Raw genomic sequence first — 24,387 nt, 5'->3', positions numbered from 1 at the left:
TTATTTTTAAAAATTGTAATGTGATAAATATTTACAATAATATTTTATTTAAAACAAACGAAATTTGTTTTACCATTGTGCAAAACATGTTTTTAATACGATTACATTGTATTTTAAGAACAAACTTGTTGCAGAATTTTAAAAATGTTTACACTGCATTTTAAGAACGAACTTTTTGCTGAATTTTAAAATGATCACACTCCATTTTAACATTGAAGTTCTTGCAGAATTTTAATGATGATCACACTCTATTTTAACAATGAAGTTCTTGCAGAATTTTAATGATGATCAACAGAAAAAATAAGTAGAGCTGCTTAGAAGCAAACTAAATAATATTGTTAACTGAATAACACTATATTTTTATATATTGATGTATTTATTTTAATGTATACTAATTTTTGTTTTTATATTTTACAGATGGAATTTCTCGGTGCATCATACGTAAACGAGTTTAACGAAATTGACGAAATTTACCTGGCTGGTGTCATAGAAGGCCTGAACACGAAGGAGCGCGTGTTGGAGACCTGGTGGCGTATTATGGATAAGCAACGTCAAGGATTTCGTGGCAGTGAAAGGTATGATACCTTGTTATCAGCTCTTTTTAATTTTTATCATGATAATCAAGCACTTATATTGCAATATGCAATGTCTAGTGCAGACATTGTTGAGTTATTTGCACACGGATTTTTCCGTGAGCAAATCATGTACCAGTGGGCATATGATAAATTCATTCATTTTAATTATTTTAATTGCTCACAAGGTGATAGGATGAATGCAGCAGAGGTAGCCGAATTTTGTAATTATGGATCGCGTTTTATTTCGCTTCATAATAATGTGTCGCCATCTGTTGAAAATTCCGTAACCTCGGTCCACCAAGAAAGTCAACCCTTGGAAAACATACTTCAAGAAGAAGATTTTAATTTAATTGATGAAATTATTAATGAACAAATACAAAATGAAGCAGCAGATGGTACACAATCAAATCAAAATTCCGCAGTTTTAGTAAATTCCGATGAGTTTGGAACATCTGATTATGTGGAGGCTTTATTAAACGAGTTATGTGAAAACGGACAAAATCCTGTGGATGTTGTAAATAATGAAGTACAGGTATCAAGTGTACAATGTTCACGGGATACTCGTGGTTACGGAATGGGTTCTCCACGGCCAAGTACATCCGGTTACGTTCCTCCAAGTGAACGTAGCGGACATACAGATGTTCAAAATACAGGGGAAGGTAATTTCGAAGTAGTACATGAAAGCAGAAAAAGTTTCACTAAGTTTAACTTGGTGGGACATGAAATTGCGGTAAGGCCAATGGGAAATGAAGAAATTAGAAATCCTGCGGCCTATATTGAAAACCTAATGAACTTCGCATTGGATAATGTATTGAACAATGCGAGACCTAATGATTTTGTTGGAATGTACATTGATTCCTCCAATAGTAAGGATAAGAAAGCAGTGTATGTTCCATGGAGACGCCGCAAAGATATTTCTGCTAAGTCCGTTTTAGCTTCCATTACTAGAGTGTTAAATAGTAATGAAGACTTCCTTTTAGGTAATCATGTCCTCTTTCGATTTCATATAGTAAATTCCATGTTTGGTGCTGGAAGAACACGAGATAATAATTCCACACTAAACAAATATTTGCCGTTAAATGAATTTTTAGTACAACATTTGGTTGAGCTTCCGGGAACCGATAATGACAAACTTTGCTTACCTAAAAGTATTGCTTGGGGTATAGCAAAGCATACCGAAACACGTGGAAATTTGACTCATTTAACAGATCCAACTCGAGATACATTAAAAGGTAGAGCTATTAAGCTTTGTACTGAGGCAGGTGTTAGCGTTAAAGATGGTTGCGATTTGAATGACGTAGAATTGTTTCAGAAACATTTAACTCCAAACTATCAAATTATTATTTATGAAAAAGTACCCGAAAGCAAACGTGAATTTAGAGTACGTTATCCGGAAACAGAAGTACAAAGACCAGAGTTACAAGATGCAAAACCCATTTATATTTATTACAATGAAAGGGGAAGTATTGGACATTTTCGTCCTATTCGTACTATAACGTCATTTTTAAGAAAAGAAAAGTACTGCTTGCATTGTTTAAAGGGTTTTAATGGTTTGAATCGTTTTCATAAGTGTGAGTTAATGTGTTCATCTTGCGAACATATGCATAAACTTGATGTTACGATGTATAAAATGAAATGCAATGCATGCAATAGATATTTTACTAGGGGTGAATGTTTCGACAATCACTTAAAAGGTAATAAAATTGGCAAGAATGTGTGTGAATATGTGAAAGTTTGCATCAACTGTAATGCACTCTATGATTTAAGAAGACGTAAATCTGATCATACATGTGGCGAATACTTTTGCAGTACGTGTCGTGAACATGTACAGGAAGGTCACTCATGTTATGTGAAGAAAGTAAAACCTACTCATATTAAGAGGTTTCTTTATATTGTCTTTGACGTAGAAACCATGCTCAAACCGGAAAATGAGCGTGGGGAGCGGGAACACGTTGTTTGCTTGGTATGCGTTAGACATGTATGTCATAAATGTATGAATAACGGCATTGATGAAGCCTGCAGTACATGCGGTGATGAAAACGGTAACCGCTCGTTTTCTTTTAAAACCATTGATGAATTTATTACACATATTTTATTAGATAGACCCCTATTTAGTAAAGTATGTGTCATAAGTCATAATGGTAGCCGATTTGATAACATTTTCTGTTTGAGATCTCTCATTGAGTCCCAGCATATCATTCCAAAAACTTTAATTCAGGGTCAAAAGATTTTTAGTATTTCTATTCATAATAAAATCATTTTTAGAGATAGTTATTTGTTTCTTGGTGTAAAATTATCAAAATTACCTAAAACGTTAGGCCTTTCAGAAAATTTAAAGAAGGGAGATTTCCCATACTTGTTTAACACAGTAGAGAACCAAAATTATGTAGGACCATATCCCGGAATAGAGTACTATGATCCTGAATCGCGAACTGGTGAAGAAAGAAAGCGGTTGGAGGGATGGCACCAAGAACAGGTGCAATTGGGAGAGCAATTTAATTTGCAAAAGGAAATGCTGGAGTATTGTGAAAATGATGTGAGAATTCTCACAGAAGCTGTTATTAAATTTAGTAATATTATAGAAGAGAAAACGGGTGGATTACAATGTTTTCTAGTATCGTCTACGATTGCAAGTTTAGCCATGCAAACATATCGTACATCATATCTTCCAGAAGAAAGTATTTCTGTTATACCACCTTTGGGGTACCATTATAAAACAAAAACCAGTGAAAAATCAATGAAATGGCTAAAGTATATGGAACACCAATTGGGTATAGAAATCCAGCATGCTGGACGAAACGGAGAACAATCTTTTGGAAGGTATAATGTTGACGGATACAATGCAGAGCTTAATGCCGTGTTCGAATTTATGGGATGTTACTGGCATGCCTGTAAAACGTGTTTTCCAAATAACCGTAATGCCATAATAGACAATGCACATGGTCCGTACAACACATTTGAAAAAAGGTACGAACATACGGAAATCCGTCGAAAATATTTCACAGAAATTCTGAAAATGAATTTGTATGAAATATGGGAGTGCTCTTGGGATAATAAAGTACGCACAGATGTAGATTTACAAAAGTTCCTTAAAGAACATTGTGATACTACTGCCGACTTTCTTATTCCTAAGAGTTGCTACAACGGAGGCCGTACTGAAGTATTTCGTTCTTATGTGAATTGTGCGGACGATGAATCCATTCTTTATTATGATATTACATCGTTATACCCCTACGTCATGGCAAGGAAACCTCTTCCGGTGGGGGCACCTAAGATGCATAAGGGGCCGGTTTTCCCAGATGTGGGAAAAATTCATGGGATTGTAAAATGTACTGTATTGGCTCCTAAACAACTCTTTTTTCCCATCTTGCCGTATGTAGCACAAAGCCGATTAATATTTGGACTTTGTAGGCTATGTATGGAAGGAGAAACTATTGATAATTGCACACATAGTGATACTGAACGCGCATTAACTGGAACTTTTTGTACACCAGAGCTTCACCGTGCTCTTGAAAACGGATATAAAATCGTCAAAATTTATGAAATATGGGAATTCGAACTCATGGGTTCTGAAGATCGGAATTCACCTAGTTTATTCCGGGACTATGTGAATACGTTTCTTCAGATGAAGCAGGAAGCTTCAGGCTATCCTGCTTGGTGTAAAACTGAAGAAGACAAAAATAAGTATATTGACGATTACTATGCTCACGAAGGCATAAAATTAAATAAAGATAATATTAGGACGAACCCTGGACTTAGACAATGCGCGAAGTTGTACCTCAATTCCTTATACGGAAAATGGGGACAGCGCACAGATATGACACAGTGTGTAATTATTGATAGTGGGGCAGAGTTCCATAGGTACCTTGCTACACCGAGATATGAGGTTCATAGTGTTATTCCAGTTGGTGATGAACATCTTATTCTAACATATAAAGACTTGGAAACCGAAAATGTACCTCTGCAATTTTCCAATGTTGTCCTTGCCGGTTTTATTACTTCATGGGCCAGGCTACAATTATATGATTTACTTGTGACTGTAGGACCTAAAGACGTAATTTATTGTGACACAGACAGTATTATGTTTACGTGTAAAAAAGATAGGGAACCTCCGTTAAAGCTTGGAAGCTATTTGGGTGATCTCACTAATGAAATTGAAGAAGGGTGGGAGTTTGTAACATTTATAGGATTAGGGCCAAAAAATTATAGTATGCGGCTTAAAAATGCCGCAGGGGAATTTCGGAATATTTTCAAAATTCGGGGAATTACACTAAATGATAGGACCTCTCAAAGAATAAACTTTGAGAGTTTCTATGGATTAGTGACAGGAAATATTAATTGTACAATTATAGAAAATCCAAATAGTATTGTGCGGAAACAGGGCTTCACTATCTTTTCACGTAAAGAGACAAAAACACACCAAGAGGTAAACAAAAAACGTAAACGTATTGACGATACACAAAGTGACGAACCAATACCAAAGACAAAAAGTTTACCTCATGGATATGTACAATAATAATTTTAGCTTGGCTTATAAGTGATTGTTTTTATTTATTTATTTATTTATTTATTTATTAACATTAGAGTATCACTATTTTATTTATTTATTTATTCCATCGTTTGCTGTGCAAACTTATAAATTGTAAACCAAAGTATACATTTCATTCTAGTCATTCATTTATTCTAGTCATTCATTCATATTCTAGTCATTTCAAGCTTTAATATTTATTGTTTAACTTATTTTTTAATTTATTTTTAATTTATGTTGTTAATTGTGTGAGTGAGTGTATATAAAGTAAAGTATCTATTGTATGCATTCAGTTTAATACAAGATGTTAAAGTTTCAACATCCATCAACCATTTTAATTGCTGGTCCTTCACGTGCCGGTAAAACATGTTTTGTAAATCGATTATTAAATGAACGTGATCATATGTTTACTATGAAATTTAATGAAATTGTTTGGTGTTATGGTGCAGTCATACCAAATTTAGATGCAAGTTCAGAAATTCGATTTATAGAAGGAATTCCAGATATGAATAATTTTGAAATACAAGAAAATTCATTATTAATATTAGATGACTTAATGTCTGAAACCAATGGTGATGTTGCAAACTTATTTACAAAATATGCACATCATAAAAAATTAACAGTAATATTTATTGTTCAAAATTTATTTCCAAAAGGAAAACATGCTCGTGATATAAGTTTAAATGCACATTATATTATAGTATTTAAAAATCCTCGTGATAAATTACAAATACAATATTTAGCAAGACAAATTATGCCACGATATAGTAAACAAGTTGTGAATGTGTTCGAAGATGTAACACGTGAACCTCACACTTATTTGTTATTTGACTTGACTCAAAAAACAAATGATGCATTACGATTACGTACAAATATTTTTCCTAATGAAACACTGCATGTATATGCAAATGTAAAAGACAGTAATTCAGTCGTTTACGTTTAGTTTAGTTCAAGATGTTGAAGGTGAAACAACACTTTGATACTCTCCGTGCTTTGTGCAAATGCAAAAGCGCAAAGCGAAAACAAATTATACAACATGCATCTGGTGATTTAATACGTACTATTTCACAAGTTGCTAAAAACACAATAAAAGGAAACATTCCGTTGAATTCGCGTCAGAAGCAACGTTTACGTAGACATAAAAAGATCTTGCGTGCTTTATCTGCACAGCGTACAGCACTTAATAAGAAAAAGAAAATTTTATTGCAGAAAGGTGGGGCATTTTTACCATTAATCTTAGGACCATTACTTGGTGCAGTAGCAAGTAGTTTGTTTGGAAGATAAGTATGTCGGAATTTCGTAAAATGATATTAGTGCCTGAAAATGCAATGCAACAAATGCATGCAAATATAAAATCAATAGATTCACATCAATCGCGTTTAGACGAAGAAATGAATAGTATTTTACAACGTCGTAATCTTAGTATTGAAGAAAAATGGAAATTGTATCAGCAAGCATTACAACAATATTTAAATTATACTTCATCAGTTTCACAAAATCCAATTACATTACCTATTATTGAAAAAGATGTTCCTCAAACATCATCATCATCATTATCTCAAGAAGAAGAAAAAAATAATTCTATTTTACCCTTTGTATCAGACATTTTACAATCAGTACCAAAAACACAACGAAGGAAAACAGATCTATTATTAAAACAGTTAACAAGTTCTGATAAAATTCATTGGGATCAATCAGGAACAGTACGTATTCAAGGAAAAATAATACCAGGTTCTAATATTATTGATTTAATAAATGATGTTGTTCGTACACGAAAATATTCAAGAAATCCTATAGGCATTCACGAGTTTAAAAATTTATTGGATGATCTTAATGTACCACGTGAATTTATTTCTACTCCTATAGTGAAATCACATAGCAAAGTTAAAAAATCACAAAGTCCAACACTAGTAACAAATATTTTTAAAAATTGGAAAGAATATAAAATGTAAATAAAAAATGGGAAAATTGTCAAAATTATATTATGATTATACAAATCCTGCTTCTTTATCAAGTATTAAAACATTACAAACAAAAACAAAATTATCAAAAAAGAAAATTAAAAATTGGTTAGCATCTCAAGATGCATATACATTACATGCACCAGCACGTAAAGTATTTGAACGTAAACAATATTATGTTAGTGCACCAAATGAAACATTACAAATGGATTTAGCAGATATGCAAAATATTGCAAAGTATAACAAAAATTATAAGTATATATTATGTTGTATCGATATTTTTTCACGGTATGCGTATTGTGTTCCCTTAAAAACAAAAACAGGTCCTGAAATGGCAAAAGCAATCAAAAAAATTTTAAAAAATTTTAAACTACCTGTGTTTAATGTACAAACGGATTTAGGTACAGAATTTTATAATCGGCATGTAAAACGTTTATTTAAAGAATACGAAATTAATCATTATAGTGTACATTCAGAAATTAAATGTGCATTAGCTGAACGCTTTATAAGAACATTAAAAGAAAAATTGTATCGTTATTTTACGGCTAAAAATACATACCGTTATATAGATGTGTTAGATCAATTTGTAAAAAATTATAATCATTCGTATCATAGTAGTATTAAAATGGCACCGGCAAATGTAAATTACTCTAATGTTGATCAAGTTTTAAATACGTTGTACGGTGATAAAACGAATAAAAAGAAATTAACATGTAAATTTCACCCTGGTGATTATGTGCGTGTTAGTAAATATAAACATAAATTAGAAAAGGGATATTTACCAAAATGGTCACAAGAAATTTTTATTGTTGATAAATGTATTCCGACAAATCCTATTACATATAAATTAAAAGATTGGAATGATGAGGAAATTAAAGGAATATTTTACACAGAAGAATTACAAAAAGTAAATGTAAATTCAAACAAAACATTTTTAATTGAAAAAGTACTAAAACGAAAAAAAGATATGATGTATGTAAAGTGGTTAGGATATCCATCAAGTATGAATTCATGGATTAAAACAAATTCTGTTCAGTCTTCAAAATGAGTTCAATGATAGAACATGATTTCTATGTTACTCTTCCTTCAAATGCTAGTACTGAAATTTTTACTGATAATACAACTTCTTCATTTATAGTAAAGTTAGCACAACCTATTCACTTAAGTGAAGGAGAATGGTATGTTGCATTAACACAACTTAATGTTCCTTTTAGTTTTTATAATGTAGGTAAAAATGAAAAAATTGTAATTGAAACCATCGTTAATGATGAACTTGAAATTGTACATGTTGATATTACACCAGGATACTATACTTCTATTTCATCCATTTTAGAAATGATTCCTGAAGAATTACGAATGTTAAAATATTATAAAAATAAAAATCAAGTTGGAATTAGACATTCTTTAAAATTAAAAGATTTTTGTGTTATTGGAATGACACGCGGATTGCAACATTTACTTGGATTTATAAATGAAAATACAACAGAGTTTACAGATGCTGTTTTTGTAAAACCAGTTAATGAAGATGTTCCAACCGTAACACGTGCAAAATTTTCATGCAATTTAGAATATAATATACCAAACGTTTTTAATGTATGTGTTGATATTGTAAAACAACAAGAAAATATTGGACCAGTACTTCGTAAAGTTAGTGCCTATAATATTGAGCACGGTGATGTAAAATGTTTTCTATTTCACACACCACAATATGTTAAAGTTGTAAAATCTTATTTTAATACGATTGAAGTAAACTTAAAAGATGAGCACGGTTTAAAATTGCCATTTGAATTTGGAACTTCAAACTTAACACTTCACTTTAAACGAAAATGATTTCTGAAAGTATTGATGATAGTTTTTACATTACACTTGTATCAAACGCAAGTACTGATGTATATCCTACAAATAGTCCAACACATTTTATTAATCAACTAAAAAATAATATTCAATTATCAGAAACCGATTGGCATGTAGGATTAAGTGAACTACATGTTCCTTTAACATGTTATAATGTTAACGATGGAGAAAATGTTATGTGGTATAAAATAAAAAATGAAGAAGCACAAAAAGGTAAAATTGTAAGTGGATATTATCACTCTGCACATCATATCATTGATGAATTAAATAAAATATCAAAAGATATAAAATTTTCTATATCAAATATTGTACAAGTAGATTGTAGTGATCGTGTTGAATATGCCTTATTATCAGCAACATTAGCAATGCAATTAGGACTTCGTCAACATAAAGATCTTGTTTTGTATAAACGTGGATTTAAACAACCATATGTTGATATTGGATATCCTCATCAAATTTTTATTTATACTGATATCATACAATATCAGTTTTTAGGTGATACAAAAGCACCTTTATTACGTATTGCAACAACATCAAATGTAAAATACGGTAAAGTAAAAACATTAACATTTCAAGATATTCATTATCTACCACTTGCAAAGTTTTCATTTAACAGTATTGAAATACTATTAAAAGACCATGCAGGACGAAATTTGCCATTTCGTTCTGGGACACTAAGTGTTACACTTCATTTTAAGCGCTCTCCTAATAAAAAGTAATTAATTAATTATATTTTAAACATGAAATTTAGACGGCATTACGGACATGGTATCCCATACTTTTCAGGACCTGTATATCAACGGGGACATGGTATAGGTAGTTTCTTTCAAGGATTATTTCGTTTTGCATTACCATTTCTTAAACAGGGTGCAAAAACTTTAGGTCGACAAGCATTACAAACGGGAATACAAGTAGCGGGTGATGTATTAGAAGATAAACCATTTAAAGAATCTGTTCGTGCACGTGTAAAAGAAGCTGGTGAAACATTAAAGACAAAAGCTGTTAACAAAGTTGGTCAGTTATTAACTGGAAGTGGTAAGAGACGGCCACGCAAGCGTAAAGCTCCGGCAATTGTTCGGTTTGGACCTCCAACTAAACGTAAGCGTACAAACAAAAGCAAAAGCAAAAGAAAAGTAAAAAGAAAAATAAGTCGTGTTACAGATATATTTTCATAATGGCACTACTTAATTCAAACAGTGTTGAATGTTGTACCAATGATTTCGATTTATTTAGTACTCCAATGACACAAACTGCAATTGAATCTTGCTTTAATGCTGAATACCGTCCAATTTCAACATTAAGTTCTGATGGACCTATTGAATTTTTTATTCCCGGTGAAACAGGAGAATTTATTCATACTGCATATCTTTATCTTTACGTACGTTGTAAAATTACAAAACCTGATGATACACCATTAGCTGACACTGATGTTGTAGCACCAACAAATAATTTTCTACATTCGTTATTTAGTCAAATTGACATTTCATTAAATGATAAATTAATTACTTCTTCATCAGGATTTTATCCTTATCGTGCGTACCTTGAAACATTATTAAATTATTCCCGTGATGCTTCTGATACACATTTGAAATTAGGTATGTGGTATAAAGATACCGCTAAACAATTTGATACCATAGGTAATGCTAATGTAGGTTTTCAACAACGTGCTAATTATATTAAAAATAGTAAATCGTTTGAAATGTATGGTCGTCTGTATACAGATATTGCTGGATTACCAAGAGCACTTGTAAATAAAGTAGGTCTTCGTATAAAATTACATCGTAGTAAAGATGCTTTTTGTTTATTATCTCCTGTAAATACTTCTTATAAAGTAAAACTTGAAGATGTTACTCTACATATACGTCGCATTGATGTTGCACCTCATTTGGCAATGGAAATCAATACTAATATGAATCATGAAACAGCAAAATATCCCCTTACAAGAGTACAAACAAGATCGTATACTATTCCTGCAAACGTTAATTCATACAATCTTGATAATATTTTTCTGGGTAACGTACCTAAAGGTGTTGTTATCGGGTTTGTTTCCAATTCGGCATTTAATGGAAAATCTGAACTAAATCCATTTCATTTTCAACACTTTAACGTTAACAAACTGCAGCTACAAGTTGGATCAAAATCTTTTCCTCCCAGTCCCCTCACCCCCGATTTTAAAAACAATTTGTACCTTCTAAGTTACCATTCTCTGTTTTCCGGTACTGGTTTATATTATAAAGATGATGCACATACTATTACTCCTGAAGAATATCCACACGGCTATACTCTTTATGCATTTATTCTATCACCTACAGCAACATTAGATGACTGCACTTGGGACCTTGTGCGTGATGCGCCTGTAAATGTTAAAGTTTCCTTTTCTGAAAATTTAACTGAGCCTATAACATGTATTGTTTACGCTCAGTTTGATTCTTTAATTCAAATTGATAAAGATAGAAATATATATACTGATAATACTTTTTAAAAGTATCATTTTAATAAAAGAAGTATAACTGTTCACTTCTAAGCATATGAATTACATGTGTCCTACTGGTACAAAGTGTGTTAAACATTGTATATTGTAATATTTGTGCTTGATTATTCAAAGAGCTCATAACAAGGTATCATACTATGAAGTTTGTCAAAAGTATTTTTTATGCGTTAGCACCATTCATCGTTATTGGAAAAGTTATAAAAAAATCTGTCATGAATATTTTAAACATGTTATTTCGTTTTATGAAAATATTCCATATACTCCACTAGGTCTTCCAACATATACGCGTATAAAGTGATGTAAAGTGAAGTGAAGTGATGTGAATTTAAAAAACAAAAGTTATGTACACGGATGATTTAATAAAAGTGTTACTTCGTGATAAAGTTACTGGTGCAAATGTACATGGCATTTATCCTATTGATAGAATACCAAAAACTGTGCAACCACCGGCTGGACTTATTATAAATTTAAGCAATTCATCTTCAAGTGGAACACATTGGGTGTGTGTATTCATTGATGAAAATCAAAGAGGATACTATTTCGATAGCCTAGCATTACCATTTCCAAAAGAAATAAAAACTTTTTTAAATAAAAATTGTAAAATATATTTTACAAATAGTTCCGCATATCAAGATGATAATTCAATCTTGTGTGGACAATTTGTGTTGTACTTTCTGCATCATATTGTACGAAAGAAAAGCTTTAACGAATGTTTAAATTTGTTCAAAACAAATAATCTTAAACAAAATGATAAAATTGTATTCAATCATGTATCCAATATAATGAAAAAGAAAAAACAAGTAGATTAGTTTAATAAAAATTTTTTATTTACAATTTAAAATCTTGTATTTTTATTTACAAGAACATATCATATATCCTTTTTACAACTTTGCAAATGCATTAGTTAATGTTATAGTACGTTGAAACTTCCACCAATAACATAACTGTTGTGCATTACGAAATGCACATCCTGATTTTTTATCAAGTTTAATATTTTGTTCATGAAAAGCACAATAATCATTAAATACGTTTGCTTGCATTGTGTTTAATGGTGGACACTGTTTACTTTCCAAATCAATAACATTAGCTAGTGCAAAAATATTTTTAATCCAAAGTGTTTTTTCTGCACCTTTACAATAAAAGGTTGCATCTTGTTTACAAAGTTGATATATAAGGTTACGTATGTGTGATACAGTATAACCGCATTTATCATTCCAAGTTAATCCATGTAAGTTTAATGTTAACCATTCAATTTGTTTTTGACAACCTAATGGAAGTACATTGTATTCTACTGGTGATTTTATTAAACAATGCAAATTTACTGTATCATCACACGCAGTTAAACAAAATTCACGTATAATAAATTCATTATTTGAAATCTTAAAACCTTGTATGTCAATAATGTATTCATTAACACATGGTGAAATTTTATGTTTACGATCTAAGAAAAATGGTATAATTTGTCCAACAAATTCGGTGTTCTTTAAACAATCACGCACTTTGCGTGTAAAGTTTATACTTGAAATTTCACTATGGTGTTCTTCAAACACTTCAAATAAATCAATAAGAGTTATATCGTTGGATAAATATCCTACAGCAAAAGTTCCAATATCATGATGAAATAAACATTGATGTTCAAGATGCATCAAACATTGTTCACAAGAAATATTATTATTAAAGCGTAAGTATGCACTTATAGTTTTTAAAACACAAACTTCACTAATATGTTCTTCACTACATGATACACAAAAATTATTTTCAAAATACATTATGTACAGTACGTTTTCTTAACACACTTCACTATAGTCGTTCGATCTGTCTTTTTCAAGAAAAATACTTAAAAGTTCTTTTCGTACATTCACATCCACTGATAGTTCACCAAATGTAATATTAAAATAATCTCTTGTTAATGGTGTAATAACTGTATGTGTTTCTGCATAAATGTCAAATAATTCCTCCTGTACACGCGGATTCACTAACACAGACCAAACACGAATGTCTAAAACGTCGTCATTACAATAAAAACATTCATGAGACCATTCGCATGTATCATGCCAATAACATGCATAGCATATTAAATAGTCATTTGGTTTCCATTTCAATATGCAATCTCTTACACAATTCACATCCACATAGTTAACACCACATTCACAGTTCCAACTTAATTCTGATAAATCAGGTGAACATGGCGGCGTATCCACATTTGATACCACTTCGTCATTTGATTCCGCCTCAAAATCTGAGTTATCTTGCGAAAATTCATACACTTCATTATCTATTCCCGCCTCACTATCACTTGCATAAACTTTTATATTATCGTTTTCATATCTTTCTAATTCATTTTCATCAAATGTACAATCTGGAGAATCTGGATATTCATTCTCACCGTCTAACTTATGCTTCACATCAACGTCTTCTACAAACTGACGGTTCTCCATCGCTAACAAAACTATACATGCCTATTTTTTAAAACCAATATTTAAATAAAAATTTCAAATGACGTCACGCGCTCGCGCCCGCGCACGCGTGTATTTTCCGTTCGCGCCCCCGCGCCTTCCCGTGCCGCGTCCGCGTTTCCGCCGCCGCCGGGTTAAAAACTCTTTTTATAACAATCCGCTATTGTTCAGCACCTAAATTATTATTCTTTAACGCATACAGCTGCAAGGTTTCTCTTTTATTATTTTATACATACACCTGCCAGGTTTCTCTTTTATTATTCTTTATAACAAACTACCCTTTGTTCAACAAGTTTTCCAAAGTTTTTTAAAATCATTTATCTTTTCAACTTTGACATCTTTTATTATTCTCTTTTGTGTCACTACTATACATACAATAGTACAACAACCATTACCTGTCATCATATGTCATTTCAACAATCGTGTATTTCTATAGCACTATACTCTCTACCCATTGTCTCCCGGCGCCCCGCTGGTGCTTCACTATTACGAATACAATAGGTAATTGTCTGCAATCCATTGTTCTAGGGCCACACACGAAGGTTACATATCCCAATACGACTACTGTTCGAGCCACACAGTCTTATTAAGGTAACTTTCAGTGGTTGAAGTAGGACGGTATGTGATGGTATGCCATACCACCTCTGGTTTTTCTGTAATGAGGACATACCGTCTCTGGTTTTTCAGTGATCAAGACAATATCTAAAATAGCCAATATGTTTTCACTTCAAACACTGGTATCTTTAAATGTTCTACTGTTACAAGTGGGTGTCAGCACATATCCTCCTATCTTTCCAATGTTTTTTTCTAGGGAGCGGCAATATTCAAAATAACTCAGTCTAATTAAAGAGTTCAAATTAAATGTTTAACTTTTTCCGCATAAAAGTTGAATAAGTAATAATAATTCATACATTTAAAAACGTTTCTTTTATTGTTGATGGTACCCAAATTTTGTAATCTGAAACAATAATGAAACTTTCCAACATGGGTCGCTGAGATATTACGGCAAGGTTTATTTTATCTTTTTATCCCCACAAAAATGGAGTTCAAGGTCACTCTATTTATCTTCTGTGAAATGGGTAAAAGGCGATTGGAGCGTGATATGGCAATTTCCTTTCACACTAACCGTCAGTGTCATCAGCCTGATCCGAATGACATTACTTTTACCTTCAGTGCTTTAAAATACTCTTTAGTCATATATATTGACCTTTGTTTTAACTAATTCACATTCTTTTGCATTTGTTCGCATTTGCTAGTATGCTATTTTCCTTGGTATTTTGCCACGCTATTTTAAAATTAATTGATAAAAAATCAAAGCTAAACAACGTACTAGTATTGAATAGATGCGATCAAAATGTCCGATTTAAAGTCTAGTGCGCAACCACTATCTGTAACGTAACCAATGAACGCCGAATACGGTGTTACGAACTCTGTATATGTTCAGAAAGCATGCTAGGATGCCAGTCAGGAAGCGATGTTGTTGAACAGAATCTTATGAGAGTCACCATGGAAAGTCAGATGAAAAATATATCTGGAACAACAATCGTAAATGGTTTGGATAGTGGCAAGATCATGATGAATGATGAGAACAGTTTCCAAAACCACCCTTCTAACAATAAAAGGTATTATAGCTAATATGGTGGTATATGGTAGGGATGATTCATCTTATCTTTCTCTGTCAAGGTGAAATCATCACAGTGTCGTTACAGGCCTGAATTCCACGAAATTGGACAAACTTGTCTGCAAGCATCCAGCAGTAGTCCACAAACATGTAAAATCCTTCTTCACCTCACCAAATTTTCCTAATTTTCCTCCACTTACTCCCACATTTTCCGGCATCTCTATCACTTCTTAGAAGGGAAGAAATTCCCTGATGACCGGGCAATGTCACATACAATTAAGGATATCTTCACATTGAAAACAGCAGACTTCTTTCGTCATATAATGGAATTGTTAGCAGGGTGATGACAAGTGTGTGGTTGCAACCGGAGACAACTTTGATTAAGTAGTTTTCATGTCGTTTCTCTCTCTTTTTTCTATTTTGTAACCTTTGAAAGTGATACAATTCAATGATTTTTCAATCATCAATCCAATAAATGAAGTATTGAAAAATCTAAATTAGTTCAACATAAAAGACGATAGACGATATAGAATGACAATACAGCATTGTAGTTTATCTCAGCTTACAGTCATCATCATCATAAGTATCCTACCATTATTGGCAGGTCACTTGCTGCAACTGAGAAGCTTCCATGCTCAATGGTCTTCCGCTAACATCTTCGTCTTCACGTATTATTTCTCTGTTTCGATATCGTCCATTAATTGTAGTTTCCTTGGTCCCCTCTTTCTCTTTCCTGCCACCATACCATCTAGGACGTCCCTCATGATAGAGTTCCTTCTTAGCCAATGTACCAACTAGTTTCTTTTCCCAACTACTTATTCAAGATCCCACAAAACAGTATTTCTTCCTCCTAAAGGCTTCTTTCACCGTTCCGATCTTTGCTTTTATTTTGCATTCACACTTCATATCATCACTAATAATACTACCAAGGTATTGAAAACTAGTCACCTGTTCTACTTTCTCCCGTCCTACTTCTACATTTGATACCGACCCCATCGTACTTTTATAATGTTAAAAGAAATTGGTCTATTTTTAACTCAATAATTTTTTGCTTAGTTACTACATTATTATTATTATTATTATTATTATTATTATTATTATTATTATTATTATTATTATTATTATTATTATTATTATTATTATTATTATTATTATTATTATTATTGGAAAAATAATTTACATTAATCTTTTATTGTAGGAACACACGGAAGAGTATGTAATAAAACATCCGCAGGAATGGACGGCTGTAGTCTAATGTGCTGTGGAAGAGGATACAACACACAAAAGGCAACCATCAAAGAAAGATGTGAATGTAAGTTTCACTGGTGTTGCTACGTAGACTGCAAGACATGTGTGAAAACAATCGATTTGCATACATGTAAATAAATGATGACACGTGATCTTGTGTAGAAAAGGAACACATTCAAATAACAAGAAAATATGTCATCAATATATCTATCTATCTGTTAGTGAGTGTCTTCCGTGAGTTTAGAAAATAAGAAGAAACAGTGGAATCGAATAATAATAAAATCGATAAATCGAAAAATCGAATTAGTGGAAGAATTAAAGGGGCTAGATAAGGAAAGAGAAAGTTATATAGTATTAAAATTAAGATGTTGTGTTTAATAAGAGAACGTAACTCAAATAACTATGCCAAATGCCTGTGTAAGATATGAACAAACTATCACATCTTTCGCAACTTTTAAATAAGAATAAAAATAATAATATAAAGCAAATTATGAACACTATTACATCGATCTGAATAATTTTAAAACCATTCCCTTAAACGAAACTGTTTTAAAGGAGAGAAAAAAAAAAACAATACTGTCAAGTGTGATGTGTTCAATTTTGTATTTTTGTTTTCGAAATTGTGCAATATTTTTATATGCTGTTTTTAAGTTTATGTGTTGTGAAACACATTCGTATTTTTTTACTTCATAGATATTATTTATTACCACAAACGTAACTCATGCACCATAGAAGAAGTTACTTTATTTCTAAATGAAGGTATTTGTTATTGAATTATTGTAATCAGTATTGTTTGGTCTTTTTGAGAGGAAAGAAACCAAAGCCATGTTTTTATATGAATATTTTATTTGTTGTGTTAACAACATATTTTTTTACTCAATAGAGAAATAAGAAATAAATAACTTCTAATTTTACGTATTTTTATCTAGTGAAGTAAAGACAGACTTAAGCTTTCAATGAGTAAAGTTTTTCAACATACCATTGTGGTGAAATGTACTAGTGTTAAAATTTGGAGTTATGAACAGCAGTAAAGAGGAACAGGTTGAAATAACGATATAGAAAAAATAGCCTAATTTTATTGGTCTTCTCAGATGGATAAATGATGGAAGAGAAAGGAATCAACATTTATCGTTGTCAGGTTCAAAAGAGGACTGACATTTTCTTTAAAAAATGTTTGTACTGTATTATATTTATTATATAAAGTTACGATGAATAATTTATTCCTCTATACTATTGAAGTGCAGAAGTGAAGAATGAAGATTCGCGTAGTTAGAAAACCTTTGTGTGGAATTGAAGTGCGATTGTGCACAATGAAAACAAAAACTTTGTAATGACTACGTGAAAAATAACAGTGAAAATGTCTGAAATCTTCATGGTGCATTCTAAAGTACTATGAGCAATGATGAACAAAGTTCGCATAACCATACTTGTGTTCCTACTTATGTTTGAGTATAGAGACGAATAAAGGAAAATATAAGTTTAAAAACATTTTTAAAAAAAGACGCTTTCTGTAAATATAAAGTGTGTTAAAGAAAGACTGGTAAATCGAATTGGTGTAAATACTAGGAAAAGCATCTAAAAGAAAGTATATAGTATCGAATTAGTATTTTATTTAAAATAAAACTTACTATAGGTGTGAAATAAGTATTAAATATGGTATGAAGTGTGTGAGTACAACAAAGATAACGAATCTGTGCAGTTATCAATACAGGAACATTTTGAATAAAATTTAAAAAAAAAACACTTATTGAACAACAATAATCTTATGTTACTTTACTATATCGGAAAATAAAGTCGTCAGGAAGTCTTGCATATTACTTGTACTGTCCAAAATCATCAAAAATAACAATATGCGAAGCCTATCAAGATTATTAAACGTAAAATAATGGTTTCATAAATACACAATTTTCCTAGATTTGATTCACATTGATAGGTGCTAAAACATTTAAAATATTAAATAGTAATATATATTTACTATTTTAAATCAGTGTGAGAATGAATGTTTGAATAATTTGTGAATGTGTATTCATGTATAAATAAATGTTATACAAAAGATTTTAATTATATTTAAAAGAAAACAATCTGCTAATTAGTAGTTATGCGTTGATTAGTTTACACAGGTGTCATTGTCTAATTCCGTATTTCCATTTCTAGATAGTCTGTGGACTAAAATATCCATGACTACGTAGTTTATCAGTACCTTTGCGAAGTCGTATCATTATTTATATGTACATGTTGAATGTGTTAGAGTAAATTAGGTCCAATGTGAATATATTGTATAACAATTATAAACATGGAGTGCCATTCTTAACTGAAATTACATTATACAGTAGGATTTTAACGTTATACTGTCTCAGCTAGAAAAAAGAAAACTATATTAACAGGTAATGCTTTATTTTTAATTTTCTAATTGTCTTTTTTTACTGTACCAATCCTGTTTTTAGTGCAAAAACTTTTTTAAATGTACCTGATTGCGACATTATTTCAACTCTAGCTATTCTAATTTTTCTTTTTACAACCAACAGCTGTAAAAAGTGCTAAATAAATTACGATATTATTCGAAATAATATCATTCCTTGTATTCTAATATCTGATTGTTTTAAATGTGCACCTTTGTATTGTCTTAATGATGATTTATTGGCTTGGTAGCTGTAATAATTGATCTACAATTTAATAATTTGATAAACAAAAATTATAAGATGCAGCAACTTATTATGTGTAACGATATTCTTAGCAAATCATCTATTTGTCTCAAATTCTAACTATCGTATGAATTCTTAATCTGTTTTCCATCATTAGACAATAATTAAATACACGATTCGTAACTTTTCGTTCTGACTTATACGTTAAATAGAGATTTCGATTGTATATACCAATATAATAGATGTACCAAAATAGAGCCTTGTGGTATTCCTGTACTTATTTTACTATAACCAGATTGTATGGTATTGTATTGCTAATACACAATTTAATTTCAGTACACAATCTCTTATATTATTATGAAAATCATAATTTGCATCAAATCATATTCAAGTTGCAACTGTTCCAATCATGTACAATTTACATTTTTATCAAATCAAAATTTGCAATTTTAAACAATTCTGTAACATGGATTGGTACAAGTTTTTCCAGCTGATCTTGTGTGTAATAAGACTTCTTAGGTGTAATAAAATTGTATTAGTAGAATGCCAACTGGAATATGAATCATATTATCGTAGAAATATAGCAACAAATCGTTTTTTAATTACATTTGAGTTTATCGTAAATAAATGGTTTCACTTTACCTTAGATCGGGGTCATGCGAATGGTGCTCACTCAAAGATCGTCGGACTTACGGTCGCTAAATCGATCGAGACTTTCCGTTTTCCAATTGTTTTCTAGTTTTACCAAGATACTTACAGTATAACGCAAGTGGCCGGACATAAACAATTTTTAGTTAAACAAAGGGTTGTTTTAGTATTTTGTTGTATAGGAAAGAAGCCATAATCTAATTCTCTATCTCCTTCAGCTAATATTTTGGAATATTCAAATACCTTATTTTTAAAGCTCTAGTGTAAACAGAACAGCAGGCTACAGTGGTAGTAACCTGGCATGTTCCTTAAAATAAAATTCCCAGAATTGGGGAGATGAATGGTATTTATCTTTAATAATTTGAGTAAAGACGCCAGTTTCTTGTCACTGTTCTAGTAGTCATGTATTTAAAAAGAAAGGAATAGATTTATATCAAAACTACAGTAGCTTAAGAACCATACGTTAAGAAATTTGCAACATTTATTGCTGTAAATGCACTATCTGATTTAGTGATAATGTCACAAATATTAACATGTTCCTATGTTTTGCTTTCGTTATAATGAAGCGATAACGAAGTAAGTATTAATAAAGGTACATGGAAACTTAGGTGGAAGCAAATTTAATTATTTAAGTTTTAATTATGTTTGGAAGTTTGAAATAAAATATCAAGTGATATAACCTAAACTTGTTGTAAGTTTGTCCCGTGGGGTGTGTTCACTACTGTACTCAAACATCAAAACTTGATCTGTAACAATGCTTGTTACAGGTGATATTGAAAAGTTAGCTGTTAACATTTTTACCCCAGAAAATGGAAATGTTACTCTGAAGTTGCTATTAGAATTAGGTGTTGTGACGGAAGAGTGCTGGTACTTTACTGACAAGAGCTAGTTCATAGTATACTCAAGATAATTAAAACAAATAAAGATTATGTGTAAGGGATGACATTCAGAAATATTAATTACTGGATCTTGTATATTTATTCATTAGTTGCTATAGTCGGTACATTTCTGATTTCTCCACAGTTTACTGGTATGAGAAAGGTGATTCGAACGTAAGTTGAATTTCAAACACTAATTATTACTTAGTAGATGCTTTCCTTTGGTGTTGAATAAGAATTCCAAACGTGTAAGACTTGTCAAATATAAATTTCTGTATAACATACATTTTTATATATATATATACTATTAAACAAAATGAACTAATTAAAAAAAACTAAACAAGTGTGGCCTATATATATACAGCCACGGATCCAAGATATGATCAAGGGAGGGGCTAAACCATAATTTGCCGCTTTATCCAGTGTAAAGAAAGTAGGATTGAAGCCCATTTTATCCTTTTATCCAGTATATATATATATATATATATATATATATATATATATATATATATATATATATATATGTGTGTGTGTGTGTGTGTGTGTGTGTGTGTTAGGAGAAAGTTATGAGTACTGGAATATCGCTGTGACGACAGTTGGTGGAAAGCAAAATTTTAAGTGACAGATACGTTCAATATACATAGTGCAATGTGCAAAATTAATCGGTAGTATCGTATTACTCCTTTGGAATTGGAGTTTCTAAGAAAATAGTAAAATTAAGATTCTTCCTTGTATTATGTAGATTTACAGAAAATATTTTTTACGATGTTGGTTTCAATATGACGACAATTGGTGCCTTTATTCGAAGATTTTGTTGACAGTGCTTTTTAAACTTGCGTTTAATTTCCTCTATAGGTAAGAATTTCCTACCACAAAGAAGGTTTGTTTATTTTGCCTTACGTCTCAAAATTCTACAAATTTAATTAGATTCAGATAGTTATATACGGAATATGCTTAGTTAGCATTTTACGTATACATTGTTAACATAAAGCATATAACATAATGTATAAGTTAACATAATGTATGAACTTGTAACATTATGTTTCAGTTTATAACGTACAGAACTAAAATTATATAATTGTTGTAAGTTAGTGAACGCAAATGTTTTAGAAAACATAACTTCTTTTAAAAATTGTTCCTGTGCTGACGTACATTCTGGTAACTATGCGAGGTAAATCTGTGCCTTTGGTGTTGCAGACTCAGGTTCGATTCCTGGCGGAGGTCATGTGGTTCGGATTCCACGTTAATCTGTAGGTCCACGTCTTATGTAGCCTCGTTGCTGAAAGGGATGCTAAACTCAAAATCGAGTTAGCGAGATAAATCTAAATGATACCGCTAAATTTGAATGAGTTTACTGAAATATTGCAATTAGTACGAAAATAAGGATTAAGCACATACAGGGTGACCCAAAAGAAGGTATACACCTCTGCATTGTTGAAGTATAACATTCTATTTTATGGGTTTATTTGATTCGGCTCTTCCGAGCTTAAGATGTTAGTAAAAACACATTAAAAGCAAATAATAAAGAAACTAAGTCTAGTTGATGGATAACAATAGGAAATGATATAAAATGCAATGGGCTGATCAGTACAGTACTACGTATATACCTACTTTTGAGCTACACTGTATATTTCTTTCTGTGTGTGTTTCTGATTAATATGCCGATTTTGTTTCATTAAATATTTATTTTCGAGTTACTCAGAAACTTTCGAATAATCTTACTATCTATTTGAGGCAGGGTTCAGTCTAAAATGCCTTGTTAAAAGGACCGCAAAAGCGATGTAGCTGTGAGCACCTCCTCCCTAAGTATGACCCTGTTTAGATAGAACAATCTCCGTAACTGAAAATGTTGCTACTAAATTTGTTTTATATTAAAAGATGTTTTATTGTATTACACTAGATTCTTAATAATGAAATGTAAGTAATAGAATCACACATACAAAACAGTTATAATGGTGTTGACGTGTAAGAAGTACAAGATTAGCTGAAGAACGAAAAAAAAAGTGTTTTTGCCACTTGGCACTTTTGAATAGTGTATAATGTGTAAATGTGTTGTATATATAACAGCGTAACTAAAACAAGAAATGTAGTTGATTTTTTATTTATCTTGTATCCTGTTGTTTTATTTTATCATCCTACCTTTTTTGTAAATAATTGATAAATATATCTTCGTTTTATATATAATACTATACCTGAGAGTTGGTTGTACTAATATTTAAAAGAATTCTTTCCACAATACTGAAACCAATTGATACAAAGAAGGTATTCTCAAAGTAATGATTGTAGCTCGATATCTAATAATATGAACTTTGGTGACAACATAGTGTTAGTGAGTTCTCTCGGCATTTTCCCATTTTCTTCTCGTCTTCTCCACAAACTTTTGATCATTCAAATTCTTTTAACGTAAAATAATAGACACTTCTACAAATAACCCTTTTCCTTACTTCTGAAGAAAAAAAAAAAGTTGATATTCTTATAGCAGTATGAGAGCTGAATTCGAGCATGTGTGTTTAGTTTTTCTTCTTTTCGGTACCATGGACAGTTTAACAGTAATCTGATTTTTTCATTTATTTGAACATTTTCATATAATTCTAGACACGACACTGTGTTACTGTCGTAATATTTAGTATTCTAAAGGAATATTTACAATGAATAGACAAAATATGAACAGAATGACTTATTTCGTCCTTTCGTATTGATTGTCCTTGTTCTGAATTATAGTCCGTCAATAATCTGCTAGAATTGTGAGGATCAATTTCTCCTGATACTGTTTCTCCATTGTAGTATTTATATGTGTTTCTGAAAACTTTCACCATCACTGCAAATCTGGATTTGAATCCCCTGAAATGCACTTTCAAGGATATGTTGCATCATAAATCTTCGTAAGCTTTGATCATTTGATTCAGAAATTCCTTGTATTTTCGTCTCCTCTACTTACAAGGAAGTTTTGTGTTACTTTATTGCAACATGACCATGCTCGCTTTTGTTTGTATGCTAAGTATGCTTCAAACCTTCGATCTTGTTGACGAATTTTAGAACTCACAAATACATCGTCTTTAAGTTTAGAATCTGTTAGACGGAAAAAAAAAAAAAAACAATTGTCAGTAAGATGTGCAAACCCTATTTCTGTTGGATCCATGGCGTTTACAAATATTATTTAAATACGCCTAGTTTTATGTGAAGGATGGAAGAAGTATATCTTTACGAAATACGAGACTTTACTGATGTATATAAATCACTAATTACTGTCCTGATACTACTTACATACATACTAAATATAAGCACGCAAAAGAGAATAAACATTTACACTCAAGTTGCAATGTGCCACTACTCGTCGCTGTCTATTTCAATATTTTGTTTCATGAATTTCTTTCTTTTCTTATATCTGCACTTTAAGCAATGTATTTGCTAAATTAATCTTTTATATTAATAAATATTATTACCTGCCGTGTGCAGAAAAATGAATCTGCACTGTGAAGAAAGCT

The 24,387-nt window shown here is 31.3% G+C and overlaps 1 protein-coding gene across 2 annotated transcripts in view; it reads left to right on the top strand.

The window, feature by feature from the left end:
• LOC145673067 (protein Wnt-5b-like) overlaps positions 1 to 22,254 on the top strand; it is a 756,220-nt gene extending 733,966 nt beyond the window's left edge. For both annotated transcript variants that reach the window (XM_081742415.1, XM_081742414.1), the window contains one exon: positions 16,685 to 22,254. In XM_081742415.1, the coding sequence (XP_081598541.1) occupies positions 16,685 to 16,872 (188 nt within the window). In that variant the 3' untranslated portion in view covers positions 16,873 to 22,254. The remainder of the gene's footprint in view (positions 1 to 16,684) is intronic.
• Positions 22,255 to 24,387: the final 2,133 nt, after the last annotated feature.

This window comes from Thermobia domestica, chromosome 16 (assembly GCF_964235325.1).
Source record: "Thermobia domestica chromosome 16, izTheDome1.hap1.1, whole genome shotgun sequence".
NCBI lineage: Eukaryota > Metazoa > Arthropoda > Insecta > Zygentoma > Lepismatidae > Thermobia > Thermobia domestica.
The sequence above is the reverse complement of the archived record's forward strand: the minus strand, read 5'-3'. Positions and strand labels throughout refer to the sequence as shown.